Source organism: Erythrolamprus reginae, chromosome 2, assembly GCF_031021105.1.
Source record: "Erythrolamprus reginae isolate rEryReg1 chromosome 2, rEryReg1.hap1, whole genome shotgun sequence".
In the NCBI taxonomy this organism is placed as follows: domain Eukaryota; kingdom Metazoa; phylum Chordata; class Lepidosauria; order Squamata; family Dipsadidae; genus Erythrolamprus; species Erythrolamprus reginae.
The window spans coordinates 276,319,933-276,333,203 of NC_091951.1; the positions used below are offsets into that span (position 1 = coordinate 276,319,933).

Here is a 13,271-nt window from a genome sequence, read left to right on the forward strand (position 1 = left end):
GGAAACAAGAAGGTTGAATAAATAATAATTCCTTTATATGATATCCTTCATTTGCATCAACATCAGGAAAAAAAATCACTAATCCTGTAAGAAAAGATTTATGTGTCAATTTTCTCCTACAGTGCCAAATTTACAGTTAATTTTGACATTCTGACATAAATATTTATAAAGTTATTAGCTGTAAAAGTCACATTAAAAAAAAGTTACATTTTTTTCAAATGTTAGTTTGAACTAAAATTTGAAATATGATTTAAATGAGAAAGTGACAGCTGAGCCATTGGGTTTTTTTGGGGGTGGGTGGGTAACAAATGATAGCAGTTACAAAAATGAATTCCTATGAACCCCCTGGTAGCATGAAGCATTTGTACATTTAAAATTCCCATTGGGCATTGGAAATAAAAAATAAATTTATAAACAAATTAAAAAACCCCACCAAAACCCCCTCAAATGGAATACATGTTGAAATGTGCGCCCTATATTTAGAAAGGCTTCCAACCCAAAGCATTTTTTCATGATCATGTTCTTGCACCTTGTTCTTGTGAATAGCTTCAACATATGCTCCCACCGCCTGATCAAAGCAGAAAAGCTTAACTAATTGCAGAGTTGCCAGCTCAATGGCTCTTGATAGCTGCTCAATGCCTTCAATATTAAGTGGCCACAGAGAATCTTCACTGTGGTAAAACAACAACACACACCCATTTTTACCATGAAAAGACTGGAGGTACAAACTAATCTTTCCATTTGCCAAAGAACAATGTACTCCAACAAGAAAAAGCTTAAATTTCTCTGTGTGTATGCATGTGTACATTAGTGTCCATTCCAATTTTAACTCAGGGCAGTGCAAATGATCTTATACTGCATGATGCTAGTACCACTCTGAACTATAATAACTGTTTTTAGATTAAAAATAAAAAAAATCCTAGTCAGAAATAAACTGACAAAATGTACATTCTTCTCTGTTAAAAAAAGTAAATAAAATAACATTATTTAAATTGTGAATTATCTGTAAGACATACATTACAGTTACATAGATACATATCAATACAGCACATTTAATCTGCCCAAAATGATTACAAAGCCAGTATGGATGCTGTGAGATACATATACATATACGTATAGATATCTCACCATGATTACAGCATTCTTAATTGCACTAGGCCTACTATTTTAAAATTACAAGATTCCATGATTAGGGAACAAAAGCAATCCAAGTTTTAATCAATTCTAATAGAAAGAATTAATTTTCAATGAAATCTTATTAGTAATATGGTGTAGATTCATGAAGCCTTATTTTAAGAATGTTATACTGGGAATCTGGCCCTTGGGCCAGGAATACTAAAGCTTGGCAAATTGCTCCTACATTTGAGGTTTAGTCATAATTTATCAGATTCATTGTCTCCTCTGTTGCCCCACAGTATAATGCAGATAATTTATTTCAAACCTAGAACTGCAAAAATTACCTTTTAGAAAAATTAGTTGAATTTCGTATCTGCCTTTTCTAGCTCGTGTACAATTTTCCAAACTGACAGTTTTTATTTACAGAGTTGTTTTACACAAAACTTTAAAAATCTTATTTTAGTTCAAAATAAAGAGCAAGAGGCAGAGAGAGAGAAAGGGGAGAGGAGAGAGGCAGAGTGAGAATATCCACCCAAACAGGTATAATGGATTCTCCCCCTTCTATTATTAAAACTGATATATTTACTCAGAAACCATTCTTCTGAATCCACTGGACTTGTTCTCAAACAATTATATATAGGTTTAACCTTCCATTTTGTCATTTCACACACAAATACAACTTTATATGTATACACGCACTCTTCTCTCTCTTTTAGCTATTTTGTTTTTGTTTTTCATTAAAAGTGCCTTAATAAAGAAGGAAAATAAGAACAGTGTCCAATCTTATAGCACTTTAGATACAGTTTGAAAACTGTTTTTCAATTAGGCCATATGCATATGTATGTAGCACCATTTTTTTTAATTCATAATGTTATGTGGGGGGAAGCTTGGCATTGAGAAATGGAATGCTTTTTAGTACAAAGAGGAAACAAAAAAGCTAAAATCTCATTGCTTTAATATTTGGCAGTTGTCTGGAAGAGATTCCCAATCAGTTAATTTGGTATCTTAAATCATTGTCTTATATTTTGTAATCACAATGTTTATAATAAGAAAAGAGCCAAATCTAGCCAATAGTTTCTGCACAATTTTTAAAAATCTGAAATAGGGAGGAGAAATCTAGATAGTCTGTTTAATTTAAAAACTCATCAAAACAGAGGTTTTAGGATATAACATCTCCATGGTATATATTTGGCATCTGTGATTAAGAAGGAAAAAAAGGGAGGAAGGGGAAGGGATTTCCCCCCTGAAAAATTGGTTTTGGAAGAGAGTAAATAGCAAGTTCAGATTAAAAAAGCTAATCTGTTTCAAAAAAACACCCTTTCTCAGTAATTTGTTGCTGTGTTCTATGTAGTCTGTTGATTTTTCTATGGTACTGTTATGGATAAAAATCTATAGCACTACTATTAATATTCCCAATGAACAACATTCCTTCATTGCAAAGTTGATACTGAAAGGTAGGTATACTTTACATCTGCCAAAAATTAAATAAAACTAGAACATCAATAGATCTGATCCCTCATAAAATAGTTTCCGATGGCTTAAATTCTAGTGTTGGTTTCCTTCTTCCACCCCCACCAATGTAAGGAGGACATATGAAAATTTAAGTTTGTGGGGATAGATATTGTACCTGAAAAAAAAAAATCAAGAGAGACACAGGCAGAGACAAGAGGAGGGAGCGCCCAACTTGATTTTGCTTCAGTCACAACAACAACAACAAAAAATCAACCCAAACCCCTATGGTTTTGTGAGTGCACAACTGAGAATTTAGAACACATTAAGTCACAAAATTTTGACTTAAAAAAAAGAGGAAATGAGCTGTGAATGTAGTTCAGCATCTTTTGTTTCTTTTCCTCTGTAAAGTTTAAATAAAATTGTAATATTTAACTACAAACTCTGCAAATATTAACAGAGTCCAGGCCAGCAATAAATTAGTATTACGCAGATCATTTTCACAGATAATACAGTCCCTCTTGAATATCTTCAATTGCCCGAAGTGGGTGTTTAGAGATCTAAGAGGCACAGTTAGACTAAGTTGTACTCCTTCAGGTTTAACTGTAAGATGGTGTCCTTGACAGCAGCAAAGACGAACCGGATATTCTCTGTGTCTGTGGCACACGTGAAATGGGAGTAGATAATTTTTTCACTCTCGGGATTCAGGTCAACAAACATCTTCAAGATAAATTCTCTTGCTGCCTGCGCATCTCGCTGAGGTCCTGTTACACCAGAAAAGAAGTAGATTGAATTTTATCTCTAGAAAAATACAAGTAGGTCTTGACTTACAACTATTGGTTTTGGGACCATTCAAAGTCACGATAGTACTTAAGAAAAGTGACTTATATCCATTTTTCAACTTGTGACATTGCAGCATCCCTATGGTCATGTGAACAAATTTTGAACACTTGGCAATCGGTATGTGTTTAAGACAGTTGCATTGACCTCGGTAGGGGTGTGCGTGTCATGTGATCACCTTTTCAACATTTTGGCAAGCAAAGTCAATGGAGAAGCCAGTCTCGCTTAATGGCTGCAATGATTCGCTTAACAATTGTGGTGAGAATGGTTATAAAATAAGGCAAAGCAACAGAAATTTGGGGCTCAATGTGTTCATGAGTCAAAGACTTACCTGTAAATGGCTACTATTACACTGCAGCGATATCTTAAGCGAGAAATAAGGACTGAAGATAAGTTGTGGATATATCCCAACATCTTAATCAACAATCAGGGTAACTTGGAGAATTGACATTTAAATCTTTTAAACTAAAAATGGTTAAAAAAAAAGCCAAAGGCAAGAATTTCATAGTACAGTGTTCCCTCGATTTTCACGGGTTCGAACTTCGCGGAAAGTCTATACCATGGTTTTTCAAAAATATTAATTAAAAAATACTTTGTGGGTTTTTTCCCCTATACCATGGTTTTTCCCACCCGATGACGTCATATGTCATCCCCAAACTTTCATCTGCCTTTAATAAATATTTTTTTTTAATAAACTTTAATAAATAAACATGGTGAGTAATAATCTGAATGGTTGCTAAGGGAATGGAAAATTTTAATTTAGGGGTTTAATGTGTTAAGGGAAGGCTTGTGATACTATTCGTAGCCAAAAATAGTGTATTTACTTCCGCATCTCTACTTCGCGGAAATTCAACTTTCGTGGGCGGTCTTGGAATGCATCCCCCGCGAAAACTGTGGGAACACTGTACATTAGAATGGGAGCTACTTGTACTATTGTGTTTTTAAACTAAGGGTGTCAAACCCAATGCCCGGGGGCCGCAGATAGATGTGGCCTGTGGGGCTTCCCTGGAAACAGTGAAGGACTGGCCCATGGTACCTCTACTAGCAGAAACCATTTTCACTGGCAGAGGGTTGCAGGAGGCTGTCGCAGCTGAAAATGGGGCCCGGGAGCCCATTTTTGTGGCAAAGCACTTGGGCCACCACAGGCCCCCCCAACATCGAGCTAGCCCCTCAGCCCCTCAATGAAATAAAGTTTAACACCTCTGCTTTAAACAAATAGAAAAAGTACAGAGGGAGGAATAATTGAGAAAGAAGAGAGGCCCTCATTTCAAAAGAGCTGGGGTGGTGCAGTGGTTAGAGTGCAGCACTGCAGGCTGTTTTAGCTACCTGCTAGCTGTAGTTCAGCAGTTCAAACCTCAGCAGGCTCAAGGTTGACTCAGCCTTCATGCTTCCGAGATGGGTAAAATGAGGACCCAGATTGTTGATGGGGGCAATGTGCTGATTCTGTAAACCGCTTAGAGAGGGCTGTAAAAGCACAGTGAAGCGGTTTACAAATCTAAATCCCTGGTTCCCAATGTGGGGCCCACACCCCACAGGGGGGCAATTTCATTTTTAATGGGGGCAATTGGAACCTTGTTTAAACCTAGTTAATGGCCTTTTAGGCTTCCTCAACATGAGTAGTTCACTTTTTGAATAATAAGAATTATATGTCATGGGGGGGAGGGTCAGGATTTTAAGACATGCTTAGGTGGGGCATGGCCAAAAAAGGTTGGGAACCATTGGTCTAAATGCTATTGCTATTTAATACAAGATTAGAGTGATTATTACGGGGAGATGGAAGAACACACCAGGCAATATAAACATGTCAGCGTTCAAGGGTGGAGGGAAAAGTGAATGGGGGGAAATACCTTTCTCTTTGCTTCAATTATTGGAACATTTTTCAGCAGGTACATTCTCTTTCTCTCTCCACTTCTCAATAAGTAGAGGGACAAGGCATAGAAAGTATAATTATCAATTTAACAAACCACATCCTTTTAGTAAGACATGCAATTCTCCCTTCATTGCATGTGAATTTGACTTATCCTATTCTGTTCATCCCTTGTGATTAGGAAGAATGACATGTACAATAAACTCCATCGCTCTAATTATGTACATACGCACAACCAGATACTTTAATAAACAAAACATCCTTAAGACTTCAGTCATATGGACAGAATTTCCTCCACCTCAAATCCTATTCAGATGAACTAAAGACACAAACCACTGTATGTTCAAGGCCTGTTTTTCTGGTTAACAAATAACAACTGACAATCTGAACATGTCGTTAAGAATGGACCATTTAATCAGACGTTTGGGAATGCCGGCCACAATATTACCGAATTACGGAAGGCAAGCTTGTTCTTACCTATGAACTGTATAATGTTGTCTTATTGTTGTTATATTATTTGCACACAATGTTTTATGGGGAAAAAAACCACAAACTTACCATCATACTCCGGGAAATAGTCAACTAGATGTGAATACATTATTTTCTCCTCTAAAAGGTCTTTCTTATTTAAAAATAGAATGACTGAAGAATTTTGGAACCAGGGATATGTGATAATTGTCCTAAATAATGCTTTGCTTTCCTCCATTCGATTCTGCAAGAGCAAAAAATAGTCAAGTAACATTAACATACCTATAAGTGATTGTTTCAAAGACACAAGCTGTTCATCAGATTTTTTTTTCTTGTATAGATTTTCACACATCATATAATTAATAGATATACAGCATATAAATACAAATATATGAAGGGATGAATCTGGAATTCTGTTTAAATTCCAAAGCGGAACTCATCTAATCAATTAGAAAATAATTGCAGGTTTGCATTCTTTCTTATATTCCCCTCTAGCACAGACTTGGGCAAGGGGCAGCCCGAGGGGTGCATTTGGCCCGCCCGCTGTCTGTGACCGGCCCGCCCGCTATCTTTGACCGATCCACGGAGGTCAGGGTCTGCTCCAGTGCGTGGATGAAAGAGCTCACCATGTCTGCCGAGACTCCTTCAGTTCCTGCTTTCCTGATGAATCATGAGGAAAGCAGGAACCGTAGGAGTCCCGGCAGACGCGGTGAGCTCTTTCATCTTTACACTGGAGCAGACCCCGACCTCCTACTGAGAGCGGCCACGCACAGAAACCACGCAAACACTCCAGCACAGTGACTGTGGTGCACCGTGTTGCTGTAAAGCAAACAATTAGGGGTCTGTAGAGTGGGTCTGGATGTTTAGGTCAGGCCAGGGTCTGGGTCTTTAGAGTGGTCAGCGCCGAAAAAATCCCCTAACTGTGAGCAGTACAGGGATGCCGGTCTTTAAAAAACTAACATGATATCTTGACCTAAAATAGCAAGTTTTTCCAAACACAGTTAAAGTTAACAATTTTCTAAAGGGAACAATCATAAGCTGGTTGCAGTTCATCATCTCATCATTAAATAATGATGTCATTAGGTCCTCCATATTTTCATTGCATTGTAAATCTTTGCATTGTTTAACATACTGTTTGTTTATGAAAAGGTAGCATACGTATATATATATATACAGTATTGGGTAGAACTGAGTTAATTATATTAGTCCGGCCCTCTAAAACCATCCCAATTTCTCAAGCGGTCCCATAGCAAAATTAATTGCCCACCCCTGCTTTAGCACATGATTTCCACTTTCGGTTCCTTGTTTAGAATTAATCATAGGAGTCATCAATTTTTGGCAGCACTGTATTCCGTTCACCATTTCTTCCTGGAAGTTTCATCTTGGGGAAAAAAAATCTGTAGCAAAATTATTTCAAAATCAAAAGTGAGTTTACTACAGAATATTTTTTCCCCAAGAATACAGCTCTGTCAAAAATTGGTAACTCCTGCAAAATGAAGACCCAGTTAAGACTTTTCAAACAAGGAAATGACCTAGGATAACCCACAAATGCTCCATATACTGTAATTGCTCCTCACAAAGAGGCTACAATGTAATATGACTGATGGAGGAATTCTGGGAGTTAAAGTCCACTAGTCTTAAAACTCATGTTTAAAGACCCCTGAGTTAGAGATTAGGAGTGCAAGGGTCTTCAAACCTGGTAAGATTAAGGCTCCTAAGGTAGCATGACTGGTGGAGGAATTCTGGGAGTTGAAGTCCACAAGCTTGAAGTCCTTGAACATGTAAAGTTTGTAAAAAGTGTACATGGTGTTAAAAAGTATACAGTGGTACCTCAAGATACGAACCCCTCGTCTTACGAACAACTCGTGATACGAACCCGGGGTTCAGAAAAATTTTGCCTCTTCTTACGAACTTTTTTCGAGTTACGAACCGGCGTTCGGAGACTGCTGGGAAGCCGCGCGGCTGTTTTAAAAGGTGACAGCCGGGCGGCGGGGCTTCCCAGAAGCCTCCCGAACGCCGGTTCGTAACTCGAACAAAGTTCGTAAGAAGAGGCAAAATTTTTCTGAACCCCGGGTTCGGTTCGGGAGGTTGCTGGGAAGCCCACCAGCTCGGCTGTCACCTTTTAAAACAGCCGCGCCGCTTCCCAGCTGTCGCCGAAAGCTGTTTTTTGGCGGGGTTTTTTTGGTTGCACGGATTAATTGACTTTACATTGTTTCCTATGGGAAACAATGTTTCGTCTTACAAACCTTTCGTCATACGAACCTCCTCCTTGCACCAATTAAGTTCGTATCATGAGGTATTACTGTATATAGTTTTAAAAAGTATACATGGTTGTAAAAAGTATTCTGCTACACTGGTATTTTATTAAACAATATAATACTATAGCATTTGGTTCAGACTACTTTTTTCCTTGTTTTACTCCTCTAAAATCTAGGTGTGTCTTATACACTGGTGCATCATACACCGAAAAATACGGTATATAGAATTACATAGGTAAAATTAATGGAAGATACATATGATAAATAAGGGGTTTATGATATGTACTGTATGATTTTATGACTTTGCATTATGAATTGAAAATATATTTGGAAATGTAGAAGATTGATGAAGGTTAATAATGGTAAATGCTAAGTGTCTGAAAATTAATTGAGCTTGGAAATATTGAATGAAATTATAGAAAAGTAAATATGGAAATATATTAATTGATGCATTAGTGTTCAGATAGATTTTCATAGTATTATTAGATTACTATAATACTATGATAAATATTTAAGAAATGAAGAGTTTAAAGCATGGATTTATTAACAGTTGAGTTTTTGATTTGGTTTGGTTTTATTATTAATTTCTTTTAATAAAAAAGAAGGGAATTTTTTCCCCTATTACTTAAAATTGTATAAGGAAAAAGTTGTATAAGGGCTTTTTGTTTCTTTTAAGAAGAATGTATAAGTAGGAAGAGTAGGCATGATGGCCTATCTGGATCTATAAGAGGTTAATTATATTAATTGAAATACTGTATAAAATAACGGAATAACATAGTGGGAAGGGAACTTATTCTGCCCCAGCACCGAGCCCCAAATAATTACCCAACAAGTTGTCTCGGGTGACATCTGTGCTCAGGCATGAAAATGTGCTGCTCAGACACTATACTTTTCCGCCCACACTGAAAAAATATTAGAGGGATTATTGCCAGTCATGCTACCTTAGGAGTGGGAGTTGAAGTCCACAAATCCACAAACCTTGCCAGGTTTGACGACCCTTGCACTTCTAACCCCTAACCCAGGAGACTTTAAAGTTGACAGTTTTAAGACTAGTGGACTTCAACTCTCAGAATTCACTCCACCCATTTACCCCCTAGCTACCCACCTGGATTTCATTCTTGGTTTGCTAAAACGTGGAAGGCCAGGTTTCGGCTCCATCAGCCCCCATCCCAATCTTCTGCTTTCAAGGGTGCCTGTGGGAGTTTGCAGGTGAGGTGGGAGCATGCGACGGCAGCTACAGAGAAGCGGGCCTGCTTCTCAAGACCTTGATCATCTCGCGCAAGGGGGCTCAGCTCCATCAATCCCTCCTGTGTTGTTGGGTGGCTGGCTCGGCTGGGCGAGCAGCTGTGACAGGGGCTGGGCAGAGGCCGTCTCTCCCCGGCTGGATGCCCGGGCAGCCACCTGGAAAGAGAGGTTTTGCTGCTGGTGCTATGCGAACAGCTGGGCGGCCTCAGCAGCATTCGATGTATAAGACAGAAGTCTTTTGCTTCTGCGAAATCTCTCTCTGGCTGGGCTCCGCCCCCACGGGACTCCCAAGATGTGCCAAGGGGACGCTTGCCCGGTTCCTCGCAGCAGCAAAGTGTCGTATTCCAGGTGGCTGCTCCGGGTGGCAGGAACAAAGGGGACATGCCACCTAAGTTAGCCGGTCCTGAACAAAATTGATTTTGCTCTCTCTCTTCCTCCCTACCTTTCTCTTTCTCTCTCTTCTTCCCTCTTGGGTGGAATAGCGCTTGGCTCCTGTGCAGGGTTGAAAAACCCTGTGTGGCAGGCTGTTGCAGGGTGCGCCAGCACGCACCCATGCACCTTAGGGGGAACAGTACCTATGGCCCCCACTTTGCTTGTATTAGTTTGTAAATAAAGAAATATCCTATCTTTATAAACAATGTATCACTACAGTCAGCGATTATTGCAGTTAGACAGCTATAGGTTTTATTATATGATTTGGCTATAATTCAATCAATAAATATCATTGATAAATTTGTATTATTAAAAAATGCCGAACTATTTCAGTTACATTATTTTTACACAGAAAGGCTCTAATAGCCTAAATGGAAGAATCAAATGTTTTTTAAAAAAATAAATATTTGCGCACATATACACAGGAATATATTTTGTACCTTAGTCTGTTTAGTCTTTGCTTCTAGATAGGCCTTTTAATAACTGTTGGCAGTAGTTCATTACAGTAATTTCATAATGCACCTAAACGTCTCTATCATCTATTAGTAATTAGACTGTCTGTTTTTTCTCTTGATCAGGATTACCCATTTAATTAGTAATACCAAGAACAGGAGCACAATTCTTTGTATAAAAGTTCTCTGCTTTCATAAATTTTAGATAGAAGTTGCTTTGATGCTATGCCCTGTTCATTTCTTCAGACACAGCAGCTTTTGTGAACTTATGTCTGCTGATCTAGATACTTGCACACATACCTCTTCAAAAAAGTTATCCAAAATTCCTGGATTTCAAACTATTCTAAATTCACATTTTTAAATACTCGGTGCCTTCTCTATACATTGCTAAGTTTTCATCTTTACGAAGTAAAACTGTAGGTATGGGGCTTATGAATAATAGACAGCTTACCTGCAAATATCAATACTTGGTTTAGAATTCTTGATTATACAGTGGAATCCCCCAAATTAATATATTTAATCTTTGCCGATCTGCAAATTATGATTCCTATGCTTTTCATTCTAAGCTAAAATCAAACATAGACTATTGCTCTTCTTAGATTTACTGTATAGTTTTAATGGTGTAACACTTTATTTTATGCTGAACCATATATGGTAAGTATGGCATTTTAATGTGCTGCCCTCATGTTAAAAATATGAACACTAATTCTAAGGAGGTGTGACAATCGCAGAGATAGACAGTTTCAAAAGATAGTTTAACCAGTGATGGCGAACCTATGGCACAGGTGCCATGCGTATCAATATCTGCTGGTACGTGAGCCATTGCCCTAGCTCAGCTTCAACATGCATGTGTGTGCTGGCCAGCTGATTTTTGGCTCGCAGAGGCTCTTGGAGGGCGTTTTTGGCTTCCAGAGAGTCTCCAGGAAGATAGGATAGGGTGTTTTTACCCTCCCCCAGCTCCAGGCAAGCCTTTGGAGCCTGGAAAGGGTGAAATATGAGTCTACTGGGCCCACCAGAGGTTGGGAAACAGGCTCTTTCTGATCTCCAGAGAACCTCGGGGGGGGGGACTGTTTTACCCCTCCCCAGGCATTCAATTATGGGTGAGGGCATTCACACATGCGTGATAGCGTGCACGCATGCTCTTTCTGGACCCGAGGGGAAAAAGGTTCACCATCACTGGTTTAACCTAATGGTATGTTTTTTAAAAACAGTTTCTATACTCCTTAGTTTTCCTTAGCTGATTTGAGGCATGCTCAATAGCATTTCATGTAGGTAACAATTTATTTAATTGTTAACAGGAATACTGAAATTCTATTAGACAGATTAAGTGAAGTATGTTTAAGTGTATTCTAAGGCAGGGGTCTCCAACCCACAGTCCATGGACTGGCACTGGGCTATGATCTGATAGAAACTGGGTCACACAAACAAGTGAAGCCCCATCTGTGGGATATAGGAAGCATATGAAACCATGGCCCTTCTGGTCCACGGAAAAATCTCTCTCCACAGAACTTGTCCCTGGTGTCCAAAAGGTTGCTTCCCCCCAAGGCATACCTCAAGTACCCCAAACTTCTGGAACACTGTAGCAGTTCATGTATGGAGGATTTTTATAGGGTTGAATCAGTACTTTACTACTGTTTTAATGGCAAGGCCAGATTTGTTTCCTCCAAAATAACACATCCCCTGATAATAAACCCAATCGGGCTTTTGAGTGCATGGCAATAAGGCCAAACACTTACGTCAGGGTTCAAAAAAATATAAGACATTTTTGTGGAAACACGGTAACAAACGTGAAATTGTGAGTTTTTAAGGATTTGTTTGTAGATAGTTGATGGGATAAGAAAAGAAGAGATCATCCCAATAAATATTAAGTGCCCCATGAAGGATGTTCTCTTCCGTTTTTGACTGAAGCCCATGGCCCCCACTTTGCTTCTATTAGTTTGTAAATGAAGAAATATCCTATCTTTATAAACAATGTATCACTGCAGTCAGCAATTATTGTAGCTAGACAGCTATATGTTTTATTATATGATTTGCAGCTTTTTTGATAATGAGTAGAAAATTCTACTGTAGAAGGATTTTGGGATTCATTAACCAACAATTTTGATGAAATACATCATTTAGGATTAAGTAGTGCACATGTGTATTGCAGGTAATGGAAAGGCCATAGAAAATTAGCTATTTATTATGATCAGTGGAAAAGCTTTTATAGCGAGATTGATGTTAGGAAGGTTAATGTATGTTTTAGTAAAGATCAGCCCTCAGACAGCTAATGAATGGATCCCTGATTGTAAATAAATAAAGCTTAAGTAAGGCCAAGAATAGTTCAAAGTGAACTGACTTTTTGTACAATTGACTAATTAATAAGCTGATGACCAAATATAGGCAGGATTGGATGCTCATTCTTTGTCTTTATTGTGGTATGTTCAATTGCTTGATTATGTGCCATCAAATCATTGTTGACTCTTATTCTGCACATTAAAATACCAGCTATAATTAAATACATGTATTTTGAGGCTTTAAAGTTATAACATAATGTTACCAATTTATAATAATTAATGAACATTTTGATTATAACCCTAGGCCAGTGATGGCAAACCTTTTTATCCTTAGGTACCGAAAGAGTTTGTGTGTGTGCTATCACACATGCACAAGTGCCCACACTCATAATTCAATGCCTGGGGAGCTTCCCCCCCCCAGAAGCAGCTTGTTTCCCAACTTCTGGTGGGCCCCGTAGGCTCATGTTTCGCCTGCCTCAGGCTCCAAAGGCTTTCCTGGAGCTGGGGGAGGGTAAAAATGCCCTCCCATCTCCCCGGAGGCTCTCTGGAAGCAAAAAACGCCCTGCCAGAGCCTCTGTACAAGCCAAAAATCAGCTGGCCAGCACACACATGCACGTTGGAGCTGAGCTATGGTAATGGTTCATGTGTCAGCAGATATGGCTCCGCGTGCCACCCGTGTCATGGGTTTGCCATCACTGTCCTAGGCCTTTATCAATTATCGTAATGTATGGCAGACTACTTGATTTTTTTAAAAAAAAAGTGAAATAAGGTTTAAATAGGATCTTAATAATTTTAAATAATTTTCAAACCCTATTTATTGGCATTGTTCATAAAAATATAAGTGTATCTACTGTGTAATAATCCTGTT

The 13,271-nt window shown here is 38.6% G+C and overlaps 1 protein-coding gene across 1 annotated transcript in view; it reads right to left on the reverse strand.

Moving 5' to 3' along the window:
• Positions 1 to 82: 82 nt before the first annotated feature.
• Positions 83 to 13,271, reverse strand: part of LOC139162398 (guanine nucleotide-binding protein G(q) subunit alpha) — a 156,155-nt gene continuing 142,966 nt past the window's right edge. Inside the window, exons 6-7 of the mRNA XM_070742710.1 lie at positions 5,831 to 5,984; positions 83 to 3,329 (exon numbers count right to left, since the gene is read on the reverse strand). Of these exons, the coding sequence (XP_070598811.1) occupies positions 3,139 to 3,329; positions 5,831 to 5,984 (345 nt within the window). The 3' untranslated portion in view covers positions 83 to 3,138. The remainder of the gene's footprint in view (positions 3,330 to 5,830; positions 5,985 to 13,271) is intronic.